The sequence below is a fragment of the Hippoglossus stenolepis genome, chromosome 16, assembly GCF_022539355.2.
Source record: "Hippoglossus stenolepis isolate QCI-W04-F060 chromosome 16, HSTE1.2, whole genome shotgun sequence".
NCBI classification, from domain to species: Eukaryota; Metazoa; Chordata; class Actinopteri; order Pleuronectiformes; family Pleuronectidae; genus Hippoglossus; species Hippoglossus stenolepis.
In genome coordinates, this window is record NC_061498.1 from 22,900,432 (window position 1) to 22,919,014 (window position 18,583).

An 18,583-nucleotide genomic window follows, 5' to 3' on the forward strand; every position below is an offset into this window, starting at 1 on the left:
GAGGCCGCATGTTACACGCTGTCTCTGTCAGGTTCCCCTTGATTGACCGAGAGCCTATTCAGTCCCCAGCTGACTAAGATCCCAGACACTAGAACGCACGCTGCAATATTATTGAAAAGAAGATACCTTTGTAAAAAATAAAATAAAAAAACGACGACATTTAGTTCACCCACGAATCCTTTTGCAATCATTTTTGTAAGATATTCCTGGTCTAAAACACTGCAGCTCCTATCCACAACAGCCAGTACTGAGGCCAGTATATTATTATGCCAAGTGTATGGACATTGTTATGAGTGAAAATGGATCGTTTTGTAACGCGACCAAAAAACTCCACATGCACAAGAGAGATACTCTCCACCTCAGAAACCACCGGTGAAAATGCAAGTGGCGAGGCGGCACCTGCTGCTGATGTAGCAGCTGATAAGGGTAAGCGCAAACGAGAGAAGACCCGAAAATATACAGATAATTATCTTAAGTTTGGATTTACCTTCAAGGAGACAGATGGCATTGAATTACCAATGTGTGTCATTTGCTCTACTGTGCTGTCAAACAAATCTATGAAGCCATCAAAGCTGCAGCGTCACTTGGAGACAACCCACAGCCACTTAAAAGACAAACCTGTTGAATACTTCCAAACTAGTCTCAAATCCCTCCAAGGTCAACAGACATTGATGAGAAAATCAGCCAAAGTTGGTGAGCTAGCTTTGAAATGCTCTTATCAAGTTGCTCTTCGGATTGCCCTGAAGAAACTGCCATACACACTTGGAGAGGATTTAATATTGCCATCAGCAACTGACATGTGTAAAACAATGTATGGGAATGATATTGACATTAATAAACTGAAAACTATTCCAGTGTCGGACACAACCATTGCTCGCCGTATTGACGAGATGGCATCTGATGTGAGGGTGCAACTGATAGAGAAGCTGATAATGGTGGTGGACCACGATTGAGGTGGCAGCTGATGGTGGATCCTGATGGCGGTAGTGGACAATGTCCATGGACTACAGTGGCATCTGATCTTGATGGTGGATCATGATCGTGGTGGCTGCTGACCATGGACTATGATTACAACAAGACTGCTTGATATATAATATTTCTCCTCAGATACTCGACCATTACTGACAATAATCCATCAATTCATTGACCTTCAGTTATGCTACAATAACTGTTTTTTTGTAGTTTTTCCTTACTCTGGTTGAGGGTTAAGGGCAGAGGATGTCACACCTTGTTAAAGCCCTATGAGACAAATTGTGATTTGTGAATATGGGCTATACAAATACAATTTGATTGATTGATTGATTGATTCATTTATCTGAATTCACAAGTATTTCCATCATTAAAGTACAGCACCGCAAGAGACAGGCCAACAGTCATTGCAGTTCAAAACATGGTTCAAAAAGATTCATAGTCATGGAGCATAGCAGCTGAAGGCTCTGGCATCCACAAAGTACTCATTTGTACTATAATTCCTCTACGAAATTCTCAAGATAACAATATAATCAGACCAAAGAGAAATTTATAAAATTTCCCAGCCACGGTTTATATAAAGGCACTACACATATGGAAGATTTTTACATTTAACCTGCTACTCTCCATCCTCAGAGGTACATGATGTTAAACAATAGTTATGGGAGAAAGAGAAGTTATTTTCATCTTGAGGCATAACAACATGGTTTCTGGTTAGCAGACACTTGTGGGTGTGGCTCTAGAGGTAGAGCCGAGAGTCCATTAAGTCAGTGTTTCAATCCTTGGTTCCTTTAGTCTGTATGTTGAAGTGTCCTTGGGCAAAAAACTGAATCCCAAAATGCCCCACTGTCAACAGAGGCAGTTTGTGAATGATGTGTTAAAGAAAAGTGCTGTATGAATGTCTGTGAATGGCTGTATATGACTCTATATTGTAAAGCACTTTGAGTGGTTGTTAAAATTGGAAAAGCACGAACTAAATGTTGTCCTTTTACCATTTGTTTAACTTAACATAATGTATATGCTGCACATGAGGTATCTCTAGTGTATAAGGTGGTACCCTTGAGCCAAATTTATATCTTGATTTATCTATTCCAAACATTTAGCAGTGACGTTTCAGTGAGCTCTGTGTTCTACCTGTGCCTGGGCATTCGGCTCCAATCTTAGCAGACAGCCAACCTGCTGACTCTTGGTCTGGATCACTCCAGCACACACATAGTTCTCTGGGTTGGGATCAACGTTGTCCAGCAGGGCTGTTCCTAGTCCAAGTAGCTACACAAATGCATCACAACACCACCACAAAGGAAGAAGAGACAGTAATTAAACACTACATAAAAGCAGAAGAATAACATTCTCGAAACCATATACCAAGTACTGATGGTTTCAAGTTAGCTTTTCTTTTGGTCAGTATATTTGGAACAAAAAGGTTCTGGTTTGTCTCAAACAGATGTTAAGTGTATAACATTCTGCCACATTTAAAGATTTTTTGGTTAACGAAGAAAGATTTAGCAATTAGCTTAACAAGCGTCAGGAGTCAGGCTAAGGATATATTGTAAATAAGTACAGGACTTTTGTTAATGTTATGATTCATGTTGTTCTGAGGGGAGGAGGGAGAGTTTATCACTCCAAATTAATTCAGCATAACAACTATTATCATTACCATTATTATTATTATAACTAACTATTCCATCATTTCAATTCAACAAAGATTATTTTAGTCTCACAGTGTTGGTACTTTTAATTTTTTACTGTTTAATATTCCCAATGCTAATAAATAATTTCATCAGTTAGTTCATCACACATCAACTACCTCTCTATCCTTTCAGCTTTGTCAGCAAAAACCATCTGACATCATCATCAGACAAAAGAGCAAAAATACTAATTTTCATTTACAGTATATACTGTACTCAGCATCAAAATCAGCAGTTTTTCAATACGATTCAATTTTATTTGTATAGCACCCAATCATCTCACGGCACTTTACATAGTAAGGTCGAGACCTTAAAAATTATAGAGAAACCATAGAGTTCCCACAACGAGCAAGCATTTAGGCAACTGTGAAGAGAAAGAACTCCCATATAACTAAAAGAAACCTCTGGCATGCCAGACTCTAGGTCAGGGGTAGGCAACCTTTACTATCAAAAGAGCCATTTTGCCCCCTCTTCCCCCAAATAAAATTTGTCTGGAGCCGCAAAACATATTTGATACTATATATATTAAAACTATAGTTTGTTGCATTTATGAAATTATAGAACGACAATAAAGAAAACTGTTGACATTTTATTGCTATTTTTAACTGTTACAACAAAGGAAAACACCAAACTCTTATGAAGAGGAGAACAAAATACACTGGCATGTGTAGGCCTACTTTGAAATAAATTAAACACAGAACTATGCAGGCCTATTTGAGTCCTCCCCATATTTGTGGGAAATGTATAAAATAAGAGGTAGCCCACTTTTAAATAAACATATAGCTACAGCCTAATAGCTTAAAAAGATATATTTTAGTTGACGAAATATGAAAACAAAAAGTGAGAGCAGGTCAGACTGGAGTAGGACACAGAAACTGAAGCTCCGTACAAACCAACTGCAGCTTCTGCTCTGATCAAGAAGCTGCGGCGCTGATCTCTGAGCAGCTGTGACCAGAGAAACTCTGTATTTCACTGTTTCCAGTGTTAAGAAGCTTCACGTGAAAGAGCTCTGATCTCACTGTGTGTATCTCTCTGAGCGAGTGAGCGGGGGCGGAGGGGCGGCGCCCCGGGGCCTGTGTGTGCGCTATCTGGGAGCGCACACATGCACACACACGACCCCTGCTCTAGGTGGACAGCCTTGTTGAACATCATATTCATGCCATCACTACAAAGTCAACCTTCAGATATCAACAGTTCTTCTGATATAATTCAGAACTTTATTCAAGGTTCTGGCAATTACAATTAACAGCGATTTATGGTATGTGAACCCAGAGTAAACTGGAAGAGCTGATAACAAGTTTCGTAGTACAGGTTATCCATGATGGAACAACGTTGGGCTCAGTAAAGCTAGATAATGACAACATATCCCGGGTATATTCAATTACTTCATAGTGCCCGCTCAGAACCCTGCAGGTTTGATGAGATGATCTCTTCTGATGTGACTTGTGGAAGCACACCCACCTTGACTCCCGAACCCTTGTTCTTTTCAGACATACACTTAAATGTCATATGTTGAAAGCAAATTGCGAATTATAAATCCTGAGGGAATAAGTATTTTAAACTCCTCTTCCACATATTTAAACTTATTTTAAAATTTGATCAAGGATGAGAAACAAACCAAAAAAATTATATATATATATATATATATATATATATACATATTAGGGCTTTCAAAATTAACGCGTTAACACAGGATGATTAATTTATGGAATTAACACGTTAATTTTTGTAATGCATTAACACATGTGCAGAATGACCCTCTCCTCTACCCATACCCGCCCCCACTCACTCGCTCAGAGCGACACACACAGTGAGATCAGAGCTCGTTCACGTGAAGCAGCCGGTCAGTGACTTTGTAGAAGAACAGTGAAATACAGAGTTTCTCTGGTCTCAGCTGATCAGTGATCAGCTGCTTCATGATCAGAGCAGAAGCTGCAGTTGGTTTGTACCGAGCTGGAGTTTCTGTGTCCTCCTCTTCTCTGCTCTCACTTGAACTAATAAACACGCATCACTAGTTATCAGGACCTGATCAGTACATGAAGTAACTTAGTGTTTGTTTGATTGGCTCCAGAGTTTATGAGGCTGCATTTAAACATCATGAAAATGACTCGTCAACATTTTGAGCTCAGTACAACACGAGACGTGACGCTCACAGTCAGGACTCAGTGTTAAAGTGAGTGGAGCGACATGCAGACATGATCCGACACCAGTGATTCATAACCAAACACATGACCGAACGTTTGTCACCTAAATCATCCCAATAAAAAATGAACTATGAACTAGTTCATTTTCATCTGCATGAACTGAACATGGAACTTGTTCTTTTTAAGTGTGAACTGGCTCAACACTGCTTCTACAGATGGGCTCAGATTCAGATTTCACATTTAATTGTGTAAAGGTTTGGTTGTTTGTTTGATTTAAAAAAGAAAAGAAACAAGTTTTATTCAACCATCCTATATTTGCAAAAAAAAAGAAAAAAAAAGAGCAAAGGCTTAGATGCCCCAATTGTTTAGGATAAAGGTTATCTTTGAGTTTAATAAAAAAAAAAAAAAGTTCTAAATAACATCATCCTATGTTTGCTCAGAGGCATAGCAAAGAGACAGCCACATTTAATTATGGTCTGGTATGTTTTAGTTTGATTTTATTTTTCAATCTTAATACCTATCATTTGGACTTGTCATCAATAAAAAAAACAAATGTTAAATGTATATATCCGCCTTCTGTCATTTATCTTTCCGTTCCCACAACAATATACATAGAAAATGGGGATTTTTCAGGCATTTAGAGATGGTGATTAATCATGATTAACCCTGTGATTAATCTGATTAAAAATTTTAATCGTTTGACAGCCCTAATATATATATATATATATATATATATATATATATATATATATATATATATATATATATATTAGGGCTGTCAATACAATTACATTTGTTAACACAAATAGCTAATCAGCCAATCACATGGCAGCAACTCAATGCATTTAGGCATCTAGACGTGGTGAAGACGACTTGCTGTAGTTCAAACCGAGCATCAATGGGGAAGAAAGGGGATTTAAGTGACTTTGAACGTGGCATGGTTGTTGGTGCCAGACGGGCTGGTCTGAGTATTTCAAAAACTGCTGATCTACTGGGATTGTCACGCACAACCATCTCTAGGGTTTACAGAGAATGGTCCGAAAAAGAGACAATATCCAGTGAGCAGCAGTTGTGTGGACGAAAATGCCTTGTTGATGTCAGAGGTCAGAGGAGAATGGGCAGAGTGGTTCGAGATGTTAGAAAGACAACAGTAACTCAAATAACCACTCATTACAACCAAGGTATGCAGAATACCATCCCTGAACGCACAACACGTCGAACCTTGAAGCAGATGGGCTACAGCAGCAGAAGACCACACCAGGTGCCACTCCTGTCAGCTAAGAACAGGAAACTGAGGCTACAATTCGCACAGGCTCACCAAAATTGGACAATAGAAGATTGGAAAAACGTTGCCTGGTCTGATGAGTCTCGATTTCAGCTGTGACATTCAGATGGTAGGGTCAGAATTTGGCGTAAACAACAGGAAAGCATGGATCCATCCTGCCTTGTATCAACGGTTCAGGCTGGTGGTGGTGGTGGAATGGTGTGGGGGATATTTTCTTGGCACACTTAATTGGCCCCTGAGTATCAATTGAGTATCGTTTAAACGCCATGCCTTGTTGAATCTATGCTACGAAGAATTAAGGCAGTTCTGAAGGCAAAAGGGGGTCCAACCCGGTACTAGCAAGGTGTACCTAATAAAGTGGCCGGTGAGTGTTTATTATATTATTGACAATTACAAACAAATCCTAGAAATTAAGAGTACAGTACTGCTAGTTCAACAAAGAGCCTGTGTTATGTAGACATTTGGTTTACAAGATTTCATAAGAGGGTTCAGGATAAGAAATGTGGACATACCTTTGCCTTAAGTACTTCAGTGTCCATACTGTGGTTGGCCTTGAATATCTTTTGTGCTTCTTGCTGAGGCCTGAAGAGAGTTCAAACAGCAAACTTCAGCTTTACCAGAGACTTGGACTGGCCGTGACAGTGCAATTGTTTTTCCAAAAACATTTAAGTAATTTACCTTAAAGGGATAGTACACCGAAAAATGAAAATGCACTCATTATCTACTCACTACTATGCTGAGGCTTAAAACACGACCTTGAAAAATGACCTTGTTTTGAGTCAAATATGAATGTCGGGGCTTGCGGACATTTGGATGCCACCACACGAGCAGTGTGGAGTCATGTTATGTTTTTTCTGTTGTTTTATTACGTCTGAAGAAGTGGACACAATTGGCATAGTGGTGAGTAGAAAAGGAATACATTTTCATTTTTCTGTTAACTATCCCTTTAATGATAAGGCTGTGTGGGATATGACCAAAACCTCATATCCTGACAGTGCTCATTTCATATCCCAATGACAACACATTTCTTTTTAGTAAAACCTTTTCTCTACCATGTAAGTTGGAGCCATCTTCATGATTTGTTTCCATAACATCTGAACCCCCCCCTCCTTACTGGCTAAGCTGTTTCCAGCGCTGGAAGAAGTCATGTGAGGCCATTTCAGTTGGCTGGAAGAACTTGTTGATGGTGACAGGCAGCTTGAGTGTAAGGTTCTGCAAAGCTCCTCCATACCTGAAAATGAAAACATATGCATACACACTGCTGTTTGATACACTGCATGTGTTGTCAGCTTAATTTAAACAGGACTGTTTTGCGAAAACAAATTGAAAAAAACCATCCTGGTATTCATTAAATACCAGGGATGCCAAAAAATACTGAACATTTCAAATGATACTCAGTCCTCCATATGTCTTATTTGTGAATCCATACAGTGAAGGAAAGTTACAGATTTTAAGTCAGTTTACAAAATAATTCTCACTAAACTGAGTCCCAATTTCAAGTTTGTCACAACTCACTGTTGAGGATGGGTCAGTTGTATGAGCTCACCTGAACTTGATGTTGAGCAGGGGGGCATCAGAGAAGTCAGTCAGACACTCAATATTGAGGACCTGCTGGATCTGGGCTCCCCCTTCCACTAGCGGTTCCACTGGTTTGGTCTGAACGTTGAGCTGTGCCCATTTGTCAAGGACCATCAAGATATCACACAGACTAACTTCTTAACACTTCCAGCTGCCTCGCAGAATCAGTGTACACCCAAGTTTTGTGTACCTTTTGTGTTTTTTTTATGCATCATCTCTACTTTACATAATGTATGTTTTAGATTATATATATATATATATATATATATATTTTCTTCTTTTTATGTGTTTATGTAACAAAATAAAACCAAACCAAGTTTTAGGTCAGTAAGACTTAAAGCAGCATTACAACATTACATTGCACATTGCATTACAACTGAGATTAGGGGCTAATGTTAGCTGCTAACATTGTTGGTCAGCTAACAACTTTAGAGATGCCCCTAATTATTTTAGTTAAAGTAATCACAATGTGTCTTGTTATTCCAGAAGTAAACTGAAGCATTAGAACTTCACAAATCTGTTTTGTTTAAAATGCAAAATGAACTTGTAAGGCAGTATAGATTTTAGCTGTGGTAAAAAGCCTTTAAAAGAAACTTATTTTTATCTGGTTTTTCCACAGATGGATATGTGAATATTTTTTTTCTAGAAAACAGCCAGGTTCAGGTGAGAGATTGAGGTCAAAATTATGTTACCTGACTGCATTGAGCATTGAAAAACGCTGAAGATTGGCATAGATTCGCCTCATCTTCCCTCCTCATATCATATTATAAATTATTTGGTTGTTATGTTTGCCATCTGGTTGACAGCACAAAGAGGGAGAGAGGATGATAGAGAGACAGTAGGAGAAAGAGCAGGATGGACAGAGGGAGAGAGCAAGAACCAGTTGAGAAAATGGACAGGTAGTCAAGACCACATAGTTATAAATCCATGTTAGCCATTAATTTGCCCAGTCATTACAGTGGACTTTTCAATGATTTTATGTTACTAAACACTGTGTTTGCTTTATTTATGACCAGACTACCGGTATATATTTTTTCTATTTCCATACAATATGTTTATGTTATTATTGTCAGTGCAAAGAGGGAGAGAGGAAGATGGAGAGGGAGATAAGCGAGAGCAGGATGGACAGAGACAAAGGGAGCATGAAGAAATTGGACAAGTAGTCAATACCACATAGTTATAAAGCCACGTTAGCTACTGTTTCCCCTACATTCTTTGCAGTGGACATCACAATGATTTAGTAGTGTATTGATGTACTGTCAGCAAATGTGGATTATCCCCAAATACTTGTATATTTACTTTATTAATGCTCTCTTTGTTTGCTTCGTTCATTATCACAGTATATGTTGTTTTGTAGCTCCGTACATTATAATAATGTATTACTGTCATAATGTGCAAAGAGGGCAAGAGGAGGATGGAGATGGAGAGAAGAGAGAGAGTGAGCAGGAAGAACCAGGTGGACAGCTGTGAAGTTAAAATTGTAACTGTGGCAAGAATGTACATTATGTCAGTGGACTTCATTGTAAACATCATATCTTCATTAAAACACTTTCCTAATTAACATCATATGCTTTTTGTTTATTTTCAAAATTCAAGGAGTAAGAGAAGAACATGGTGATTCTCTGAAAGATGATGGAGTGAAAGGGCAGACCAGAGAGACAAATGAATTGACAAAAAGAGAGCTCCATACCAGCAACCAAGCTGAAGCAGAGAGGTCTCAAGATGACTTTTTTGATTTAGGGGATAAGAACACAGGTTCCAAAACAGTTAAAGCTGTCTAAGTACCCACACGCTCAGTTTGGTACCCAAAAACAGCCTTCCAACAAAAACATTGTTTATTTGTTTCTGCTGTTTGTTAGCCATAGAATTTTACTGCTTATCTCGCTGGTGACATGTCTTGTATGATATAAAAACAACATACGAAGTTGTTAACAAGGTTAAAAACTAAATTTTCAACAAAGGTGGACTTGAATAGACATACACATAAAATTACAGCCATCTGAGGGTTGTCACCACCTTATTTGTTTGTGCCAACCCTGCACTTAATGTGTATTACATTCTCATAGGGACTGAGCACACCTAAAAGCTGATTGCCCCTGAATGTACCCAAGCATTCTGTGACATATATACACATCTGACAATTGTAACAAAGCAAACAGCTTGAAAATTGGTTGAGAATTCACTGAGTTATGAACATTTTATTGTGGATAGACCTCCTGCCTCACGTGTGCATTAGAAGACACAGCTGCACGAACCAACGTGGCCCGGGTTAGATTCAAGATTTAATTGTGAGGTAAAACTAAAAATATGCAGCTTCTGGTACGATACGTCAACATTTCCCATCTGGCAAGGCTGGTTTCCCATAGCAAAGGGGATTTTGAAAATGTTAATAAGCCTAAGTGGAAGGGGAGGAGAAGGCAAACTGAAATTGCCATTGAATGGCAGGCTCATACCAACAATCTACATCTGGTGAGTCAGACTTACCAAAAATATATTGTTCCCTAATGGATGGCATCAGAGACAAGGCCCATCTTAAACAAATTATAAATATATAATTTCCATCATTTCTGTGCTTTTTGAGAAAGATTTATTGTATGATTATGATGAAAATGTGATGATTGTGAACCTACAGAAATTGCTTTTAAATTATTGAATACTTCAATGTGTCCCAGTTTTCTCATTTGAAGCTTTGGTGGTTTCAGAATACACTGAAACAGAAAGGATATGAGACTGCAGCTCCCCAGGACAGCTGACTGTGGTGGTAAAACTGGCAAATTGCACTGAAGTCTTGTTGCCATAGAATAAGTACATTCTCCCTGAGACAGACACACACACACACACATACACACGCACATGCAAACACAGTTAAAAGCACATTTCCTTTATGAATACAGCTATAAAACATGACAGACCAGGAAACTGTACCATAAAGAGAGATCAGTGACATATCCAGCTCTTCCTTAACTCAGATTTTCCTTTATCTTAAGGCTGTGTCACCTTAAACTGGGATCTCTGTAACTAGTCCTTCATCCCAACACTTGCAGAAGTTCCAATAAATGTCTTGCACTTGCAGGTTAATTCCAAACCAGCTCCATAGGGTTTAAGTCTGGAGAAGCCACTGTGTAGAGCTCTTATCACCCCAAACTCTCTTGGCATATTTGGCGGTGTCTCCTACGTGTCTTTTTCACTGGGAGATATTTGTTTTCTTCTTATTTTTTCATGTCTGCGTTTGTTGCGTTAGAACCCCCTCACTCGCTTGTGAAGAATCCAGTGTGAGATCACCTGCTGTGTTCACGCATCGAATTCCCCTAACTTTCTACAGACTTTATACTTAGAGGCCAGGCGGAGAGAAAGTCCGCAGATAATCATGAGCCTCTCACTCAGACACTTGTGTTCACACATGCACGTCCTCCTGAGAAAATATGGAGGATCTGTGGAGTTAGGTGCATGTCTGAAAGCAGCTTAGGTGTTTTCTTCTAATGTGGCTCATGAAATTGCTGTAGGATCATCCACTGACTAACCGATCTGTCTTCCAACATCGTCTGAATAATGCTTCAGAAGGTGTAGTAATAGTTCTAACACAGATGGTTTGTAAGACAAAAGTTGGGACACAGGAATTTTTTGCATGAACTTTTAAGGCTTCATTTACCTCCATTTGTTGCAGGAAAATTGGAAATTAAACCCTAACTTGATTCCAGAAAAGGGCCTGTTTATATTTTATTTCTTGTTGATTTTGGTGACCTAAAGTTGTTTTGTTTTCTAACCTTTCTTACCTAATTAATCGCTTACCTAACATGGGGGTGTTCTAAAATTTTCGCCTTGACTTGTGTGCAATCTCTATCACCTGATAACAAAAATGTGGTAAAGATAATTTGCACATCAATCAATTAAATCTGTCATTTGTCTATTAAAAACCATCAAACCACCTGATGACTGATCCCACTAAGTAACAAAATCATACGGATACAGCCAATGACCATTTATCAATGAAAGAAAAAACAAAAAACATAGCAATTTCCAAACAAAAATATACAAAACCACAGCCACATGTCCACCAGCCCACAACTGTTTGGTAATAAAAATTCTGCCAAACTATGTGCATGTGATGATTAACACTGTCAGGCTGCACCCTCTTTTCTGGGAGGACAACTCACCCAGATTCTGACGATATTCTGACTTGATGCCAATCTGTAGCAGCTGATTCTCAAACAGAACTCCATTGTTCTTGCACACAAACCTGTAGAATTAAGCCATTTAAATGGTTAGTAAAAAGAAATGTAAATTTGACAGTTACTCTTCTCTCAAAAAGACCTGAATGAAAAACATAAAACCTAATTTGATATTAATAATTTTGTTTGTTCTCGTCTCCATAGGTCATTGGTGCTCCTGGTGTAAATGGCAGCAGATTGTCTACAATCTTTAATCAAGAGACTTTACAGTATTAAGAACACTGCTTTTTCCACAGTGTTATGATTCAATTTTCAAATAGCCCAATCCCCACAGCAGTAATAAAATGCAACAATTTCAGAGTAAAGAGACATGCTGTCGATTGCCCTGTAAAAAAGCCAAATAGTCAATAGTTACTGTATAGCTTGAGGCAAGAGGGAGAACCAAAGTCTGGCAAAATGTTGGCACTTTTAGCCAGTGACCCAGTTATGTCTATTAGATAAGAGCATTCTACCTTAGACACCAGTCAGCTGAAAGTATTGACCTACGGTTTCATAATGTAGAAATGCCCAAAATCCACAGATTTCAGCTTATTGACTACTAAGAGTTGTACTTTTCTTTTTTTGACATTTTGTTTTACTTCAATGTCAATACAATATAGTATGGTTTTGGAATATAATTTAACAAAAAAAACTATGAATCAAAAAATAAAAGCTATCATTGATAGATCTCTCCATTTATGCTAGACACTGTCTTTTATCATCAATGTTGTAAATATTGTTATTTTGTTGATGTACACTGCTACTCTCGTTATCTACTGTACTTCTGTCTGTCCTGGGAGAGGGATCCGTGACCTGTGGCTATCTCTCTGAGGTTTCTACAGTTTTTTCCCCTGTTAACAGGGTTATTTTGGTCGTTTTTCCTTACTCTTGCTAAGGGTTAACAGCAGAGGATGTCACACCTTGTTAAGCCCTATGAGACAAACTATGATTTTATGAATATGGGCTTTACAATTTAAATTTGATTGATTATAAAACATAGCCCTCCTCAGAATGGAGCAAAAACAGAACACAGTGAGACTCGAAAAAACAAGTCCGCTGCTGCGTCAGTAAGGCAAGGTGGGTTAGTAACAATGGTAACTGCTATGCCTTGATTCTACTACTAATAAGTGTCTGAAAGAGTTGTGAAGTTTGGAAAAGTACAGCAGATAATCTGATTGATAAGGCTTTTGGTGGAAAAAGAATGGCTTATTCACAGTTTACTGTGAGGGCTTCTCTTTTGCCCTTTCGTCAACCCCTTTTATAGTAAACATGCAAAGCTAGGCAGAAACACAAAATTTACAGAGAAAAACCTTACTTGTTAAGAAGTTCGTCTGCCTCAGACAGAGGAGGGGCAGGATCCTCAGAGGGAGTAGCAGAGCTGAGAGACCACAAGACAGCAAAGGGATGAAGAGACAGCCCACAGGATAGGAAGGATGATACAGATAGGTAACAGGACAAATAAGGAATAAATGGATAGAGCAGAAATAGGACATGAGAAAAACCACCGTTCAACAATGTATGGTGGTAAATTGGTTAAAAGAAAGAGGTAAGAAATATAAAAGAATAAAATGCAGGGGTGGTTAGTAAACAAATGATTACACAATTAAAAAATCCAGGGCAGTCAGCATACACTGTATGTGGACAATTACTTGTAATTTGGTTCTGTACTCAAGCCTACTGAATAAGAAATTAAACAATAGTCATGAGTAAAGTACAGATGTCCAGGTTTGATTTCACTGTGTTTCTTTCCAAACACAAAATTGTTCGATTGTTGAAAAATTGGGCAACAGCATGCAAAAGGGAAACAATTCCTAGTATTATAGATACTAGAGGCCTTAATTCACTTGAACCCGTCTCTAGTTCATGTGAAGTGTTTGCTAAAATACAGAGCCAAAACAACAGGGATTTATCAACTGCACTCTACTTAAGACAGTTTTCACATGTTTAAAGCGCATACATAGCTTAAACACAAGGTTTGGTGCCTCTTTTTAGTCTTAGGCCTCATCTCGTGCTACGAATCAAATTTTCTCCCAAGTTCAATGGGGCTAATGTTGCTCTTCATGGCAATGTAATTAACTCCCAATGTCTATGCAATAGTCAATAAAACAGACACTCATATACTAAAATCTTTGGTGATTTTTTAAAAATAAAAAATGTATGGATTCAGTCAACAAAACCACAGAAGGCTTTTAATTTTCAAAGCAGGGCTCCAGACCAACTTTTTTTTTTACTAGGAGCACTGTTGCCCCTCCCTGAAATCTTTAGGAGCGCAAGCAGAACATTTAGGGGTACATGTTAAATCGACCTGCAATGCAATTCCCATTTTCCCAGATACATAGACAACTTACAGAAATTACAATGTCAGGGCTCCAGACTAACTTTTTCCACTAGTAGCACTGTTTTCGGGGCACCAGCACGAAATTTAGACCCACAAATTAAAGCGACATGCAAAGCAACACATTCATACTTTTTCCCCATCTCAACTGTTTTACTGATTAATGGTTTGGTAATAAATAGAAAATTTACCAACTAACAAACACAACAAAAGAAGTAAACATGGAACGTCTTCTTACAGAATGCCTCTCCTTCTCCTCCCTTTAGAGCACACCCCCATGAAGACTACAAGGGCCTGGCACCTCTGAAGGCCAACCCTTGTAGTTAGGCCTTCTAGCTCTTTTTGCCTGACTGAACCTCATCTGTACAGCCCTCCTGGCATTAACCTCCTCCAAGCTAGTTCCCTTAAGACTCATTTTAATCAGGTCCTCCACTGTGTATACATGCAGGGACCCTCTGGCATCAGATTTAATCTTCTCCTGTGCTGAGAATCCTGTCATATATTATTCTGAAATTGGCATGCTGATTAGGGCTGGGTTTCGCCACTGATTTCCCAAATCGATTTGATTCCGATTCACAAAGTTTTGATTCAATATCGATTCAGCTAGGGATATGTCAGTCTACAATACCAATTTTGCTTGGATATGAAATAAATTCTCTGAGAACTAAAGCTGTAAACTGTGCAAGAAAACCTCTAACTTGGTGCATTATTGAAAATAAGGTAGGCCGGTCATGATAACAAATTTTGTTGCATAATATATTGTCACGGGAATGATTGTGATAAATGATATTGTCATCATTTTAAGACAATATCATAACACGGAAATAATATATCATAATCCTGCAAGTACAGCTTTTCAAAGAGCATGAACTTTTACTTCTTAAGAAAATTCAGTCTGACATTTGAATTAGAATTACAAATATTATAATATCCTCAATAAATAAACAATGAATAAAATAGTCTAAAAAATGTCGCAAATGCAACTAATTGGTCGCCGTCTGGAGCCCTGAAACGGGTACAGGAGCTGTTGCAAATAATTTTGTTTGTGACATATACGACAGATAGACATTTAAACTGTGGTGAAAGATCATTTTCACTGCCAATCCTGCAGTGAACCAGTTTGCTTTTCAAACATGCACAACTCAGTGGAAGGTTCTCTGCATTCACAACAGCAACAAATCCTCCGCCTTATTCAGGCGAGCGGTGGAGCAGCTGGATGCAGCAGACAGAGGTAGGAAGTGACTTATTCACCACGCTGCAGAGATCATTTGATTGTCTTGAAAACACACAGACTCGTGTCTGCAGTGTCAATGTCACAGTGTCGGCTCTTATCACCACAAACTTTCTAAAATCTTCGTCTGATTCTTCTACATTTATGACACCACCTTCTCAGCTATAAAATCAGCTACCAAGGATCCATTCAGGGTTTCCACTCTTTTTAGGAAATCTTTGTCAAGAAGCTTTACAGGACATTTTTTATGAGTTTTACCTGACAATACAGGAAGACTGGTAACAAGGTCATATATTTAACTGTAGGTCTAGTATTTACACATGTAACACCATTTTCGTTCCTTCTTTGGAGGTGCAGGGTTCATGATTAAGTGCCTCAAAACAGTCAAAGCTAACTATACAATTAGGTCGTCTGAGCTCTTTTTTTCAGTCATAAACAGGTTTTTGTTTTAACCAACAAAGCTTTCCTCAACAAATAAACATGTTCTGCAGATCACTGTAAGGTGCAAGGTATTGTTAGAACATTACAATAATTTTAAAATATCATAATACTGGTGTCTTTGGGAGTTTAAAGTGGAGTTGAGAAGGCTCAATTGATAATACTGCTTGCGGCTAGTTGACAGACTATATCATCAAGGAAGTGAAAGGATCCAGATTTTAGTCTATTTACATAAGGGACTAGGTAGAAAATACATTGGCCCTCATTCACCTACTTTGAACACCTACTATTTTTTTTTGCAGTTTTAACTCATCTCCCTTTCTGTGCATCCATGAGCACAAGTAAGTGGTATTTTGTAGGGATGTGCGAGTACACCATTATATGCATCTGTTAAATCAACTCAAAACCAATTATTAAACCAATTATCCGTATCCGTACTCGGAAGGCGTGTGGCTTAAACCGGAAATTGGTATTTTAAGCCTGACATGGATATGGGTTGTTCAGAAGTTGCTATATTTATTGTTTATTAGAAAGCTATTTACAGAACAGCCTTAGAATTGAGCTTCAGATCAATGTTTTTGATCACAAGTGTAAGAGAACTATTCAGAATTTTTTTTTATAAACTTCAGTGAATAAACTTCAGTGAAACACATGTAGTATTAAGAAGTATTAAGTAAAATGCAGGTTTTCATACTCAACATTTTCTTTTTTATTGATAATTTTTTTACTTTTTAAAAATTACATTGTGTGTGAGTGTGTGCGAGAGAGGAGTGCTCGCTCTGTGTGCCTCTATCCGGGCATGGCGCACTGTGACTCGGCCAGAGGAGCTCCTGCGAGCCGCCTGGCTCTCACTCACTCAGCTTGTGGAGAGGAGCGCTCCCTCTGTGTGCGTCTAGCCGGGCGTGGTGCACTCTGACTCGACCAGTGAAGCTTGTGTGAGCAGCCTGGCCCTCACTCACTCACTAGGCTTGTGAGGAGGAGTGCTGGCTCTGTGTGCGTCTAGCCGGGCTTGGTGCACTCTGATTCGGCCAGTTGAGCCGCCGCATGGCTCTCACTCACACGGCTGGTGGAGAGGAGCGCTCACACTGTGTGCGTCTAGCCGGGCTTTGTGCTCCGTGGCTCGGCCTGTGGAGCCCGTGTATGCCGCCTGGCTCTCACTCGGCTAGAGGAGAGGAGCACTCCGTGTGCGTCTACCCGGGCTGGGTGCACTCTGACTCGGCCAGTGGACGCTGAGAATATATGATTATAGATAACGATGTTACACGTTAGTATCCCTGTGGACAGAGTGGCTGTGACAATGACATGATTGTAATGTGTGGCGCTGCTGGCACTGCAGCAGTGAACTTTTTATAGGTTCTGTGTAGTGGAAGAGCTCTGTGTGTGGCTGGCCTATCAAGGAATGATGTGGACACAACTATCCAATGAGGATTTTCATTCATCACAAGTACTGGTACTCATTCTCGTAAAAGTACTGTAGCGGTCGGTGAGCCGGTCGTCCTGATTGGACAGCATGTTGCAAAGGCTCATGGGACTGTTATGTGTTTGGCGATGTTTAGCCGTTTTGACTGATATTTGGTTGATGTTTAGACTTGGTTGATGTGGGTTTTGTGTGTTTGTTGGGTGGTAATGTTGTGTTTATTTAAGTTCACTTGTGCAACCACCATGACTGGGAAATATAGTGTCTCTGATGGGGTCCAGTCACTGTTCATGAGAATTTTAATGTTAAGTGTAAATAAACCATTCAACTTGCTGTCGTGCGGTGTATGGGACGCATGTCAAGGGCTTTGAAGAAAGTTCCCTGTGCAGCCTTTTCATTCTCACACGCACTCGCCACATTGGTGTCAGAAGGGGGATGGAGAAAGAAATCAAAGAATTAGAAGAGGCCATTCAGCTGAACTTTTCCCTGCTTCAAAACTTAGCACAGACCCAAATGGCTTCGCCTAGAGGCAAACATTATCCTACACTTCCTGATGGTTCCAGTGCACCACCGCTCTATCGCCCCCTAGAGGGGAGGACTGACACTGCTCGCACACTGCTGCCCGCCACTGATAGTGAGCCATCACAATACTACAATGTTGCTCCTGCTAAAGAACCTCCGATGCTGATGATCCATCCAAACCAATCACACCCTGCTGCTACACCTAAGTAACCAGCCAAGCTGCCCAAGTACAACGGGGTGACACCGCTAGCACCGTACTCTCCCAAGTTCGACTAGCAGCATCACACAGCGGCTGGGGCAACGAAGAGGCTGCCACACACTTGGCCCTGGCATTGGAAGGAAAGGCATTACAAGTGCTCCTCGATATCACCCCAGCAGAACAGCAGGACCTCCATGCCCTGACCACAGCACTGCAGAGGTATTTTGGGCGGTGGCCCCTCACCGATCAGAGCAGAGAGCAACTGGCCAGCCACCACCGTCAGTTTGGAGAGGGCCTGGGTGCTTTCGCCGCAGATGGGCAGCTGTATGCCCATCATGGTTACCCCCAATTTGATGCCACTGCCCAAAAGGAGCTGGCTCTTCACGCCTTCCTCACACCTGAGAGGTTACGCCAGCATGTCCGCCTTGCAATGCCCCGTGCTCTTGGCGAGGCCCTTCATGAAGCTGAATGACAAGAAGGGGTGCTCTCCACACAGTCTACACAGCAGAGAGCCCCTCCTCCCAGACTACATGTCAGGGCGGCCATCGTTGATGCTGAAGAGGAAGAAC

At 39.9% G+C, this 18,583-nt stretch overlaps 2 protein-coding genes across 6 annotated transcripts in view; one reads left to right on the top strand and one right to left on the bottom strand.

Moving 5' to 3' along the window:
• Positions 1-18,583, top strand: part of LOC118123436 (methyltransferase-like protein 22) — a 640,601-nt gene that overhangs the window by 277,898 nt on the left and 344,120 nt on the right. The window lies entirely within an intron of this gene.
• Positions 1-18,583, bottom strand: part of ap2a1 (adaptor related protein complex 2 subunit alpha 1) — a 79,388-nt gene that overhangs the window by 4,688 nt on the left and 56,117 nt on the right. For 2 of the 4 annotated variants that reach the window (XM_035181422.2, XM_035181421.2), the window contains 7 exons: positions 13,188-13,250; positions 11,819-11,901; positions 10,391-10,480; positions 7,633-7,756; positions 7,201-7,317; positions 6,599-6,668; positions 2,104-2,238 (listed from right to left, as the gene is read on the bottom strand). In XM_035181422.2, the coding sequence (XP_035037313.1) occupies positions 2,104-2,238; positions 6,599-6,668; positions 7,201-7,317; positions 7,633-7,756; positions 10,391-10,480; positions 11,819-11,901; positions 13,188-13,250 (682 nt within the window). The remainder of the gene's footprint in view (positions 1-2,103; positions 2,239-6,598; positions 6,669-7,200; positions 7,318-7,632; positions 7,757-10,390; positions 10,481-11,818; positions 11,902-13,187; positions 13,251-18,583) is intronic. The other 2 variants (XM_035181423.2, XM_047343797.1) reach the window with 1 other exon arrangement.